This window comes from Falco biarmicus, chromosome 13 (genome assembly GCF_023638135.1).
Source record: "Falco biarmicus isolate bFalBia1 chromosome 13, bFalBia1.pri, whole genome shotgun sequence".
NCBI classification, from domain to species: Eukaryota; Metazoa; Chordata; class Aves; order Falconiformes; family Falconidae; genus Falco; species Falco biarmicus.
In genome coordinates, this window is record NC_079300.1 from 18,197,528 (window position 1) to 18,212,708 (window position 15,181).

At 35.6% G+C, this 15,181-nt stretch overlaps 1 protein-coding gene across 1 annotated transcript in view; it reads left to right on the forward strand.

Annotated features, from left to right (window-relative positions):
• The window catches only part of DNER (delta/notch like EGF repeat containing), a 139,502-nt gene that overhangs the window by 77,172 nt on the left and 47,149 nt on the right, over nt 1-15,181 (forward strand). Inside the window, exon 5 of the mRNA XM_056358853.1 lies at nt 9,107-9,252. Within this exon, the coding sequence (XP_056214828.1) occupies nt 9,107-9,252 (146 nt within the window). The remainder of the gene's footprint in view (nt 1-9,106; nt 9,253-15,181) is intronic.

Sequence of the window (15,181 nt, forward strand, 5' to 3'; positions counted from 1 at the left end):
TTTTAGAAGTTTTACAGTGACGAGACACAATCTGTTTCTTAATGAGTCTTAATTTACCCTAGTGCTAAAGTAATATACCTGTTCACTAAGGCAACAATTCTGTGTTTCATGACTCAGTAGATACACCTGTGGATGTGAGACTCACAGTCAGTTGTAATTTCACAGTCTCCAGTCTACTGGGTAAACTGGTAGAGTTATACTGGTATACAGTTGACAAATTATATTTAGTGGGCCAATTCTGCTGGTAATCAAAAAAGAACATAGCTATTTATGTTGGATTAATTTGGAAATTGGGTAATAAAATTGCATATTATATGATTATCATTTCAGTTTTAAGAACTGTTTGTTCTGAGCATAACATAGAACATGGAGTAGGCAGTGCTGGCTGTGCGCATGCAACCTATTTCCTTCTTTTTCCCAACAACGTAAAAACCCCCGCAATTATGTTTTCGGGTCTCTACCATGGTTATTAGGATTTTAACTCTCAAAAAAACCTGCTTCTCATCAGCTTCCATGATAGTGTTGGAAAAATTGCTTTTCTACCTTAGTGTACCCACTGCTGAAGCTGCAGTAATGGGAGCTGTTTCAGAAAAATAGTAAAACAGACAGTTGGGTGTTAGTATTTTGCCTCCATTTCGCCATAAGTAATACAATAGAAAAGTTTGTGTATCTATAGTTGTTTAAAAATGCTTGTGAATAGGTAGAAATTACTTGCTTTTTGACTTTGTGCTTTATTTAGTACTTCCATGATGCAGCTTAAATAGTTTTCATGGCATTAGTCTTTTAGTTTATTGTCTGGTGATAAGGAAAAGAAATTTATAAGCAAAACTGCTATTTCTCAGTTAAAACCTTACAGATAAGTAGAAGGTTTGACATTTAATATGAATGAATATTTTTATCTGAATAGAAAACTAATCCTCTGGCACAATCTTTAAATTTTAATGCTTACTTTTGTCACAGCAAAGACAAACTGATGTAGACCAGGTGTATAATCTAGTTTTCTGCAAGCCTTTTAGATCAATACAATTTAACTAACTAGTTTAAAATACAAACTATCTCAAAAGTATTTCCTTAAAATTGGTAGCTGTACATGCTCACTTGAAAGTGGATGCTATAGCATCTTTATTGTGAGATGAGGAATACTGATGGTATTCAAATGCCAGCACCTATAAGGCAGCTTGCTTGAATTCTGCAAAACTTTTTGAAGATTTTCTTAAAAAGGAAAATTAATCCTTGGCTCCTCAAGTCAAGAGATCTGTTGCATTTTAAAAAGTGTATGAACCATATACGTGTATGCACAGAAAGGATAATATTTTCCTATCCAAAATGCTGTCCAGCCTTTCTAATGCAACAAAGTATTTTCTTTAAGATCTCTGTCCTGAGCAGTTATATGCTCTTTGGGGTTTTTAATGAATCTTCTTGCACCATCTCATGGTACGTTAACATGTGGTCACCACTAATATGACTGTAGGTATATTGAATAGGCAAAATGAAACTTAGCGTACAAAATACCGTATTAAAAATAAATAATCTAGAGAGATATTTGGAAACAAGTCAGTCTGATTTTCTAGCTGGTTTTATCTGTCTATCGAATTTTAAATTAGGACGCAAGTTGTAACTGTGTCTTTTGGATGGTGTGGTTTGTGTTGTTACATGTCTTTTGAAACATGTACGTATTTCCATCTAAAGAAAGCAGTTTGCTGCATGTTCAAATTGTTTTTACATAAGCAAAAATGAAATAGGACAATTTTATTTCATAATAGGAAATGCTCAGTGGATTGAACTCACTGAAAGCCATGTAATCAAGTTACTCTGGCTTTAACATGTGTCAGCTGAGCATCTGTGTGAGCTCCTAGCCCGTGGCGTATGTGCAGTCATTTGACTTAACCCTCTTTCACTCTGGACTAAATTAAATCACATTGCCTTGCACATGCCGCCGTTGGAGTGTTCACGCAGTTCTGCTGCTCGGCTGAGGTGCAGTAAAGTGTGTCTGTGTGTGTGAGACCATTTAGTTACTTCTGCCCAAGTCAGCCTTGCTGGTAGGGGAATTTGGTGACAACTGCTCCAGTTAATGGGGCTTTCATTTTTATGTGTGCAGTATGCCTGGAAGGGCCCTATTGTAGGCAGTATTGAGTATTGTGCTCAGCTGTAAACATTTCCCTGGGGTTCTGGGCATAAGAGCTAACCTTGCAGAAAATGGCCTTTTGATAAACAATAGCAGCAGCAGAAGTGCAAACAGCGTAAAAAGTTCAATGAAGTGTTAATTTCAATGATTTTTTTTTTTAAAAGATGGCTTTATAAGGCAAAAATTTAAGCATTCAGCTGAAATCCAAACCATTCTGAAGAATGCTGTTAGGCTGTATGAGAAAGGGTATCTATAAATATGAAAAAAAAAAAAATTCTGCCCTGCCCTTCACGAACAAGTTATATGTACGCCATCTCACATATAAGCAGATGTAAACTTTAGTTTATTTTTATTAAATTGTATTATGTTTTAAGCTAGCTTCTAAATAATTTTACTCTTTAAAGTAATCTTTAATTGATCTGTAAATTATTCAATTTTTATTTTTATTCACTGCTACTTCTAGCAAATAACAGTGGGAATTATTTTTTTTATATCTTTGGAGGTTCATCTGCTCAAATTTGTAATGCTTGGCAAAATACCTTTGTTTCTTTATTCATTGTTAAGATTTCTCTTTTTTCAGATATGACTTTTGTGACCAATTCATAGTCAAGATATTTACATCTGGTTGATCACATGGTTGCTTGCACTGTGAGATTTTGGGCAGAGTGCTTAACTTGAGCTGTAAAATAAGGATACTAATGCATAATTTCAAGGAAAAGATGAGGCACATTTTAACACTATTTGTAAAATGCTTTGAGATCTTCAGCTAGTAGTCCAACATACCGTACAGTTTATTTAAAAGTAGGGTAGCCATTCATAAGTCTGTAAGTTGGTGTCAGAGATTCTGGTGGTCTACATTTCTGCCCAGAATGCTTGGCAGCATTGTTGAGATGCTGATAAGTGAGCACATAATTGGGAAATTGTGATACAGGAAATCTATTAGAAGATTGGTCTTGTCACCCTTGCTGGGCTTTCACCATGATTTTGGACAGTAACCAGAGTCCTTGAAGCCATGACAGAAGGTCACACTCTCAGCTACTGTCACATCTCTGTATGCAAGTGTTTTCATAAGTGTAAGTGTACTCTTGTTAGCTCTTTCATAGTCCTACCATGGGTTTTGGTCCAGTTAAGCTATTAAGTTGGGTAATTGTTTAGTAACAGTGAAATTCAGAAAATGCCATTTGTTATAGAGGAAAAGTAATGGAATGTGTTCGGGGATTTTTCTTTGCTAAGTGTATCCAACTGGTTTGCTCACTTCGCAAATATATTTTAGCTGTCAGTCCTGCAAAACTGAGCTCCAGCTTGAAAGTCAAGCAGTGTGGTATTTCTTCCTAAAGTTTTGGAAATAATTTTCTGGCACCCAAGTTTTGCTTTCTGTTACACCTGTGTAATGCTAACACTGTCAGTCTGCCTCTGATAGAATTGCAGTAATGTTACTGAGAATATAATTTGACCAGCGGCACATTTATCTTTGTCACTGTAATGGTGATTATGTCTGAGAAGAAAGTATATGTTTGATTTTCAGAGCCTAGGATGAGTTTTCAGTGTTGGCAGTGAAGGAAGAAAGCATACCTATTTTTAAACTGAGTGTGACTATGATATCAATTTGGAGAAGAAAAAACGCAACGAGAAGTTCTACAGTCACTTATCAACAACAACAAAACATTCCTTAAATTGCTGTTTCATGTGCATTTTTGAAAGCTAAAGTATCTGGAACAGTTCTTGAACTGATTCTCACTGACATCTATATATACTTTCAGAAGAGTATCAGATCAAGGCTTCTGTGACAAAGCACAGTAAGCATGCTGATCTGTATAAAATTTGGGAGAGTTCTACCGCTTATAAATAGTGCTATTTGTGGGCAAAATAGCAGTTTCATTATTGCAGCTGTATTTTTGTATCCCCAGATGCTATGTTGCCTAGTAGTATCATTAGAGAATGATCTCAGATGTTCTGTACAAGGATCCTATGGTACTGATGGCACAGAAGTACTGCATCAAAGACTGTGCATGTCGTTGACTACCTGTTTCTCACTTCATGTTTACTGCTTGTATATGATAATCATCCTAAGGCAAACTAGGAAAGGATTCCTGACTCATTTTTTTCAGATTCTGTAGGAGACTATTCGTGTCGGGGCCCTGTGAGAGTATTGAGAGGCCTTAATAACCCTGACCATTAAGGTCTCATGGAAAATGTGATAAATGATTGTCTATTTGTAAATCAAAATCATGCCTCCACTATTTCAACACGTATATTTTCACAATCAGGTGCATCATGAGAACATCTTGTTATGCTTTTTAATTTGTTAGGTTTCTAAATTGACTTGAATGTGATTTCCATGAATGAGTGGAAGGATTGAGCTTTCTTAGATTTTCTAGATGAATAACCACTATTTGAGACTGTGATATGCATTGCCATAAGAGAAGGAAATTGGCTTTATAGTTAAACTGAAATTCATACTTTATGCTTAGATCCAAAAAGGCACTTAAGCATGGTGGCAATTAGTATAGACACCTGTGGTGGCCTTCATAGTCTTTAATATTAGCTATACCATATGACACATAGACAGCGTAAGAGTTGTGGACCTGAAATAACCTTTGGATAAAATTTGGACATAAAAAATTTAGGAAAAGGGACTAGAATTCAAGTCTCCCTTTGTCTTTTTTCTGGTGAGTTCTGTAATAAAAATGTAGTCGTCTTTTTTTCCTAGCTTCCTTTCTTCAGATCTTTCTTATGTCTGTGAAGTTCAGTGGCCACAAAGGAAAAGTTTGAGCACATTGACTGCTCTGGTTCAGCTTGCCGAGTAACATTTTCTCCTGTGATGTGAGAGATGTGGTCCAACAGAAAATTCCTTTTGGATATTTTAAACTTTAGGTTAATTCTATAATTTCCATTATCTGTGGTTGAATGAACAGACACGCAGCTTCTATACTAGAGTACTAAGGGTTATAAACTATGGTTGAATATGCTCTGATAACAGCTGTATTGTTTCTGAAAGCTCAAATCAGGTCTGGAAGTATTATAGCTTCATTAGGTTACTACATGACATGAACTGAACATGTGGTGCAGGCACACCCAGTACCACTGCTTTGCTCCTGAAGGCCTGGTGCTACCTGTTTTTCTTCTATTTGTATATGTCTCATTTTCCAAATAATAAATAAGTGACTGTACTGTACACTGGGAATAGGGTGGAGAAATGACATCACCTTATTCTGGGGCCCTTTTTTGTTTTCCTGCCCATTTTGGCTTACTGATGCCCTTGGTGCTGGGTCTGTATACTGGCAGGGAAGCTGTAGGCACTTACGTGTCTTGAGAACTCCACTGCTTTGCAAAATGTTGAAGTTGGCTACTGACCTCAAAAGCTTTTGGTGTGGGAAAGTGTTGGGAGAGAAAAAGAGAACAGATGGAAACTGATAGACATCCCACTGCTGTCTCATTTCCTTGGGAAAGCAGGCTAAAAATAAGTTGAAGACTTGGGGACTGATGCTTCGCTGTGAGTGTCCAAAGCCCTTGGCAGTCATTCTTTCTTACCCAGGAAAGCTTTAGGTGCACTCAAAGACCTATACTTTTGTGAATTGGAACTTTAGCGTAGGGAACTATTACCATATTTCTGCTGTAAAATAATAATCTGTTGTTTCAGCTGTAGGTGTATATATGTTGGAATGCGTGTAGAATACAGAGAAATACATTTGAGCCAACTACAACAGGCAAGAGTGATTTTGTGCGTAATAGCATTGGGTGCATACCAAGAGTTAGTTACAATTTGTAGTTCAGCTTTATGCCTTCTGTTAACATAGTATGCAATAGGATAATGTTCTTGAGCTGGTGGCCTGTTAGCTCCAGTCCTCCTTTTGGCAGTCCGCAATGGGCCAGCTCTGACCTCAGCCTGCTGGGCGTAGGAGGAGGGAGTTGTTCAGAAATGGGGCTTGTGATGGAAGCAAATCAGTTTGTGGTGCCTAGAAAATCTACAATCAATTAATGTTTGAGTAGGGGTAGTCTGAATAACATGATATGATCTTGCTGAAAGCACCTGGACACACTGATGACACCTGTCATCCTTTATTTTGACTTTATTCCTTATTTTTTTTCTTAACTTCCTTAACGTGAGAGGAACAGGGGCATATGTGCTTTGTGCTCCAGGGCATAAGCAGGTGAAGCTACCAGGGTGGAATGAGCTGTAGTGTATTTTACCACGCACACTGCCAATGAAATCATGCAGGTATTTCTCAGACTATCAAACAAAGCTGGAAAATGTTTCCTCTGCAATCTGAATGACTGCTTACATGTTATGATTTATTAGGCTTTAAAACTGTTTCCGTAGTATTACTGTAAATATCTCAGCCCTGAATTCTTCAGCTGCTCTGATGTCATTGTGTTTTAACTAGCTTTAGAAAACCAGCAAGGTTAAACTGAACAGAATTACCTTTTGATATAAACAGCTGTAATGTTTTTCTCCAGCCCTTAGATGAAGCGAGCTGTAAACATGCTTGTGAAATCATTCTCCTACCCAGAAGTTAAAAATACAACTTAAAACTCACTCTAGTTCAGTTGCTGTTATGGGAATTGGAGAAGGAATTAATTGAAGTGCTATGACCTGACTTAAGCAAGGAGTCATATTTAGACAAGCTTCTTCTAGCCCTAAAACCTAAAGATCTCAGAAAGTTGTATTCACCTTCTATAGAGTGAAAATATATAGCCATGTTTTTATCTTTCTAGTCTTTGGAAATTAGATGAGGTAATTGGAAATTACAGGAAAATATGTGGCACTCCAGTGAGAAAAATTATTTTTTTCGGTGGTTTGCCTAAGGACTTTTGATACCAAAATAGTAACAAGATTCAAAGTACAAAGAAGGTTGATTCAATATTCCTTTAGGGAACTGTCCTGAAGAATATGTAACAATCTGCTTCAGACAAGCAAATGTGAACTCAAAGACATTTTCTAAATATCACATTCTTTCATGCTCTCACAAATAATTGCATGACTGCCAGTGACAATGGCATTCAATTGTTAAAGGAAATAATTCTGGCTGCATCTTTGAACAGATGGGTAAAAATGGGGTGTGTATTAAGGCCAGAATAAATTGGCTCGCTTTGAAGAGGTTGGCAGATTACAATAATCTTCACTAGCAAAACCAGACCGTTCCACATTTGGAACTATACCCAAGGTATTTTTTATTTATTTATTTTTTTAATCTGATCTTGTAGAAGAGTTAGCTGACTTATAGAGGCTGTACGCAAGCCAATGAATACTATATATATTGGACATGAGATTTTCCTGCTTTGAAGATATGGTTTAGGGATAATTGTTTCTAGCATAGACAACTAATTGTTCAAAGGATGCAGCATTTTATAAAGTGAAATCTAAAAATAAGAACAAAGAATGGAAGACTTCCATATGATTTTCTACAGAATTTGTAGAATTAGTCATGCTTGACACTTTCATATTCAGAATGTAAGTAATATTTAGCAGCTCTTCTAGAACGAGAATTCACCTGAAGTTCAAAGTGTTTCAGGAAACTTTGTTTTATTAATGTTCATTACAAATACTTTCTTGTACTACTTTTTTTCTGCTTGACTATATGTTGTGCTATGTCCAGTGTATAACAAAAAGAAGCTAGACTGTGTCTTTGATGTTCCTTTGAGGATTAGGCTGTAAATGGACTCTAGAATTTAAAGTGGAAAATATTAGAAAAAAAAATTCAATGTCACACTTCCTGCATAGGATATTTAGATTTTTAAAAGCATCAGTTTTTACTTAAATTCTCTTTCTATTAATTTCTAAAGAAAAGTATTATCCTACAATGATTCCGTGCCTGTAACTTTCCATACTGGTACTACAAACAGTCTTAGACCCTTAGGATTCTACCTAACTACATTAAGGATGGTGAAGTCAAATTTAAGTTTGACAATTTATGGAAGAATCTTTGGTTTTTTTCTTAATGCATATATTCTGCATACAGTGTATACACTCTACCAAACCCACACTTTTTATGCCACTGCACAATTATTCTGCCACAAGCTCCTAGAACAAAACAGCTGATTGCCACACATGGAAGGGCTGTAAGTCAGGAGTCTAATCACTGTGGTTGAGCAATCCAGTTGCGGTACAAGCGTAGTGTAGGAGCAGAGTATATGTATGTTGACATGAACGCTGACTTAATTGTGTATGTCATGGGCTGTGTATGTGCCTCATTTTACCTTTCCTGCTGTCCTTTATTTTATTTTCCAGATACATCTGTTAGAAATACGGGTGATAGGGGTGTTGTTACGCTCCAGTGTGTTTTAATAGTTTCCAACCATTTTTTTAATTCCATGCAATTACAGGTCCTAACCAGAGATTCATGAATTTTGCTCTTCCTCATCATATGTTCCCATTTTCATGTTTTGTTCAGCTATACCTTATAGAGTGATGAGATCAGACATTCAATAATACTTGCATTGCAAATATACAAAGAAATGCTGTCAAGCTGTGCATGTACGTTCTTGCAAACTTCAGAAAGAATAGTCAGAAGGGCTTGTCCATCTGTTACCAATGTAATGCAGTTTATCATCTATGAGCTTTTTAGCTCTGAAGTAACTTTTAGACATCCATTTAAACATTTTTCTCAGCTGAATTTTATTTTGTCTTGCCATTAAAAAAACTTAAGGAAATATATTTTTAATTTATCAAAAAGATAGCAGGCAAAAGCATTTGGATATTCAAGACCTAAAAAATGATAGCATATTAGAACTCTGGAAGTAGATCTGTTTCTCCAGCCTGCTTTCCTTTTGTTAGTCAATATGAGTCTTTGTTTCCCAACTATATTCTAGTTTGTATTTACATGCATTAAATTTAGATTGGCATGTATGAAATGTGAGCAGTGATGTTCTTAGTTGACAGTTTCTTTCAGTTTAGTTTTATTTGTTTGTCTAGTGGGTAGAGAATTAATATGTATTAGTGTATTTTCTTATATAGTAAGAATATTGTTGGTTTTTTTAAAGGTTTTTTGAATGATTCGGTTACTAAGTGCATTGTGGCTCTACGCTTGACTGTGATAGTGAAAGTCAGTACCTGCATACCTGTGGGAAGCCATTCAGATAACTTCCAGTGTTCGGGAAAAGGAAAATGTATCACCAAACCAGAAGAGGTAAGGTGAACTTATCAAGACCTTCATGTGCTGTGGAAATTCCATGATAATATAAACACTGAGTAAATTCTGCTTGGTCCTCTGAGTGTGTGCATACTTTGCTGCTGTGTAACAGGCTTCTAGAGCTCACAGGTGTTGCTGAATAACAACAATATATTTATTTGCTATTCCTAAAAATCAAGTGCTTGAAGTAAGGAAATAACTGATATGAGATGCAAAGATTCATACACTCCCCTGGCGATTAAAAAAAAGTAGTATTCAAATCAGGTATAAGGTAATGTGCACTGCACCTAACTGCCACTCTACAATAATATTTATGAGGGGCACGTGGCGGGCACTTGGGATCCCCAGTCTCCAGACCAGTGTGTTCCAGTTCATTAAGTCCTCAACCTTCTTTGGGTTTTAGGTCTGATTTAACCTAGTACTTACCTCTCCACCTCTCAATAATTGCTCACTCAGAAATCACTGATCAGTGCAATGGAAATGTCTGAGCATAATTATGAGAAGAAATGTAATGGAATTGTTTGGTAATGTTTGGAAGTTTTCCTGTACTTTCTCTTTTACATAATACTACATTGAGAGATTACAATGGTGACAGCAGTTCCACTGGCCACTGTGAATTTTTTGTGCCATCTAGTAACATGAGAAAAGAAGAACCAAATATGTCAAATTTGCAGTATGTGTACTGCTTTTACAAAACCCTACTGTCCTTCTGAGAATGAGATCCTGTATTCTCTGTTACCTTCTATAAGTGTTGATTTTATTTCATGGATTAAAAGTAATTTATAGCACAAATATGCGCAGTTAATCTTTGGTTTTATTAATATTCATTTGGGAGATAAAAGCAATAGTAACTGTTGAGTAAATATTAACAGCTGTGAGCGTGCTATGAGCACAGAAAATCTGGCATATTTAGGGAATTCACTGTTAGTTCATCTGCTACCATTTTCTAATTTAAATTCTCAATAAGCATGTTTGATAGAAAAAGGACGTTTTGAATTGTAACAACAATAATTAAATTGCTACAGTAATCTATATATACATGGCAGGGCTAACATCTGGAATAATTAAGTATCTACTTTATTTCTCACAAATGAAATTATAAAATGCTTGAGGTAGTGTGTGAACACAATTATTGCAAGATGCATTTAGAAATAAGTGCTACTTTACCATACCAGCTGGCTGCTATCCAAATAAATTATTCATTCAGATACAGTGTCCTATCTCATATTCCAGTTTAGTTTTTCTGCTTTACTGTATTTAACATTTTTATTTTATAAATTCAAAATCTTGAATTTTGTTTATGTAAATATTATGTTTAAATTTACCATATATAACAGCATATCAAAATGTCTTCTTTTTACATTTTTTGTCAAATTTAGAATTTTTGATTAATAGTCTTATTTTCTATTTTTTCATGTTGTTTGACCATTTTGATGACTCCAATTTCTTTCTCTTATTGCATGTCATATGTCATGAAATAAAAATAACTTACCCTGTATCTGTGCAGATGTATTAAGGCTTTTCTGTGTTAAGGAAAATGCTTACATGGATTTTAATAACGATCTTTGTTTTATAAATCTTTGAGACCTGGCAAGTAAAATAAAATCTTCAAAAAGAAAGATATACTGGTGTCATGGCAAGAAAGAGAAGCTATTATGTCACTCAAAGACAGACTAATCAGTACCTGTAACGTCCCCACCTCTAATCTTGACACTCAAAGTTTTGTATGTTAAAGCTAGAACAGTTAGTGATAAATGAAACCCCCTCAGGCACATGTAGTGTGTTGTTTTCCCTGGAAAATGAATAGAAAAACTGAGGATTGCTCATGTCTGTCCACCTATTCTTTCTTTGAACCTATGGAGTAATAGTGTTTTTGATGTAACATGCACTAGGCTGTAGCTGAGTGACACCCCTGTGGATGAAGCTGTGTAAGACAGAAATCATGTTGAAGTCTGTTTCTGAAGAGGCGTCTATCAGTTCATGGTACTCAGAGGACTGGAATTAGCAGGATTCTCAATATCTCTTATCTTCAAATACAATTTTAACTTCAGAATGGCAATTGCTTTTATTTTCACTGTCAAAAACTGCTCCTGAATTTTCTATAACTTGAACAAATGAGGAGTGTCCGCAACGATCCTGTTAAGTGCCATCAGACTTATGCCAGATAGCTTGCTGGGCTGGGTAGCTCACTAAAACCTCAGAGACAGTATTTCCAAATGTAGATAATTTATGCTGACCTTCCAACTCCAGGGAGAATAAAATGTCATGTTGTCTGTTTGTCTGTAGTGCTTTTTTAAATCTGCCAGTTTTACTTACTTTTTAGCCTATTAGTTATGTGATAGAACTTCCGCCAGAAAACTGATTAAGGCCCAGCATAAGCAACATAGTTAAAAAAAATAGAAGGTGCAGATTTCATTAAGCAGGATGTTTTTGCCATTGTTTAGCTCATCTCAAGTGAGATATGCCCTAAAATATCTTAATGATTTCCCTAATGATGGAGCAAACAACTGGTAATATTACACGCTTGACATGTACGAGCCGTTGTGTCAGCTTCCTGCAAGACACACTGCCTGCGCTTCTTTTTACAGAACCAAAACTTTAATTTTCTTTAGGTTTACAACATGCCCTTTGTGATTTTCTGTTTGTTTTTATCTATAATTCATTCTGTTTTGCACAACCTAGTCTTGCAGGATGCAAAGCAACTTATTAGCAGAATGCATAAAAGGCCTAGCGCCACGAACAAGCAAAGAGTTCTGCTGGCTGTAGTCATCGCTTACAGTGCCAAGAAGATTAATGATTGTCTTCGTGTTTTGATGTACTTCATAAGTTTAATCCAAATCTAGTTTAATGTAAAAGAATGTAGCAACACATCTGCTTAATGGGAAAGTTAAGTATAATTAACAATCTGCAGTGATATAAGTGCAGTGCTATACTGTTATCTACAGAGTGCATAAAACTACAAACAAATGAATTCTGGTCTAACCTGAAAGTCTCGGCCAGTTTTTACTCATTCCTTACTGATGCAAAATCTGGCTTCTACTCAGCTAGATGCTTTTTGTAGAATATGGATATGAAAAAGAAAGCTTTTATGGCAGAGTTTCTTTTTCAATTATTGTTGCTTTTGAAAGGAACATAAAATTTCACCACTTTGTTCAAAATTCTGTGAAGTGAGGAGATACTGATTTAAAGTCATGCCTTTTTCTTCCTCTGCATGAACTTTGTACCTCTACTTTGCTGCCATGCTTGCCCTTCTTCCACAATGGAAGTGGGAATGTGCCAGAAGGATAATACTGGTCTTGGCATCATCACAGTATAAATACCACTTTCACATTCATATACTCAGCTTTACACCAGAATAAGTCGTCCTTAAACCAGTTAGCTGTGAATGGAAGAGAAAAATCTTGGTATTAACCTAAAGGGAGAGATTTATTTGCTGTGAATTTCTGATGCCATGTAGGATTTTAAAGTGTACTTTGGCCATCCGTTGGATTTGAGTGCCACAATTTTGCTAACATATGGGGATAAAATTATTTCTTTCACAGATTGCTCCGTTCTGTAACTTTGGCTCTCTCGTGTAAAATGTGGAAGAGCTGACTCTGTAAATATGAAATTTTATTGCTGGATTTAGAACTCTTGAGATTTACATAAAAAATAACTGGCCTCTCCCTGCACTAAGAAATGATGTGTTGAACTGAATAGCAACGATTTCCATGTCTTCTATATGGGTTAGAAACTTTGAGGCAGATCCACTTGATTGTATTTGTAGAAAGGCTAATTATAAAAAAGCCTCATATATACCTAAAAACGCGCTCTCCTGCCTTGGGACTTCATTTTCGAAGTACAATATACTCCTAAATACAAAATATATAATTATCATACAGCAATGTTTTGCTCAAACATTATAGCAATTCACTGTGAGTTGCAATAAATACTGGAAGTCTTTCTCAGCAAGAGAAAGAGTAGACATTAATTTTGTTCCGGTCATCTTAACAGCTTCTCTACTGTAATTTAAAAAAAAAAAGACAAAGGTGAGCTTTTATGGTATTTCTAGTGTGAAATTTAGAATCTGACAAACACTTTATTACTCTGTTTACTTAAATTAGGAAAAAAGTACTATAATTCCAACTCTGTAATATGATAGTTACAGACTGGATAATAGGAAATTATATTAAAGGATTTATTTTATTGTCATCCAGAATGATGTATGATAGATTTGTACTTCCATAATCAAGTAAAATACACAAATGAACTCTATTGATCATAGGTTGTTTTGAAATTCTTAGATAGTGACTTTAATACTAGCATTATGGCAGTGTGTAACTTCTTCTTAACGTAGTTTTTCTCAAATATGCTAGTACATGTCATTTATTCAGGAAAATAAGTTAATAATATCATTTGGGAAAAGTGAAGATGACGTGCCTAATAAAAATGGTGACACTTAAATCTTCTCTACAGAATAACTTGTCTGTTTCTCAGAACAGTTATCTGTCATGAGACACTTCAGTTTGAAGAGCTACAATGTTTTTCTTTTGCTGCTTTCAAAACCCATTTTGTTACCCACACTTTACAGTAAATGGATCCTTATATTATAGTCTTCAAGAGATACCAATATTATTTAAGCGTTTCTTAACTACGTATTTCATTAGTATTTTTGAGGCCATGACTGGTTGTTGCATTGTTTAGATATATTAATGCTTACACTATAATAATCCGCTTCCATTGCTTCAAAATGAGATTTTAGTGCAGGCAGAGCCATGCTGTTTGTGTGTGTGGACAGGACAGAGATTCCCTTCCTCTCCGATGGGTGGTTCAGGCGCTGATGTACTTTGCATCTTACTCTCAGATCTAGCATAAAACAACCGTGAACCTGAGCCTACCTAACAAATGTGGTGCCTCTCTCTTCTGACAGAGTTAACTTTGATGGGATGTTATACTTCTTGGATCTTTTGATGTAGATAAACCTGTTCTCATTTCCAGTGCGTACACAAAGACCAGAAACATATTTAGACTATGATCTTTTTAAATGGCACAGAATCTAGGTACAGTGCCTGGATCTGATCTTTCCACATTCTCTACTCACTTTGATTTTAAGAAAAAAAATACCATTTTTTTCATATTATGGTATCGCACTTTGTTCATCTGGAACAGGTGAGTTACCAAGACAGGCATCAACCTCGATTTTAAGTCTAAACTCAACACTCCGTTCCAGGAATGATAACAAACACTTTAAGTCAATAATGCAATTTAGTATCAATAAGAGTTAGAACAGCTGTGAAGAATGCTGCAGGCAACACGTTTAAGTGCATTATTTACCTGGGTCCTGATCCTATATATGCACAATGGTACTGCATGGCTCCAATGATAGGACATGTTGAGGACAACAGTATTCTTGAACCACTGATTGCTGTTGTCGTTAGGGACCAAAGTGATCCCTGTGCTGCTGAGTTTTCCACCAATGCTATATGGAAATGCAGAAATACTTGCTGTGTATTCAGTTAATTATTTAGTTCTTAAATAAAAGCAATTATCTGTTTTGCTCTGTTAGTCACTTTTCTGTATAAGCTTACATGAATTACCTTCAAAGTAATTTTGACAAGTGGTTTCCAACTAGAAAAGAAAATAAATATTATGTTTGTGTTTGCTTTTATTGAGATAGTGAGCTTGGAAATTGTTCTGCATCAAGTACTATTAGGCTAAATTTTTTTTTTTCAAATTCCTTATCTCAGAAAAAATACAAGAATGATTCTAACAAAACTTGCCCAAATTCCATGAAGTCAGAATTTTTATTGGAATATAATTTTGATATAAAATATTTTCCAAGTGTGTTTAAATACTTTTAAGTTACTGTGCTATGTGATTACAGTAATTTTGGCTGTGTTCTGCTTGTCTGTCTTTTCTGTCTGTTGAACTACAGTCTTTGGAAGGC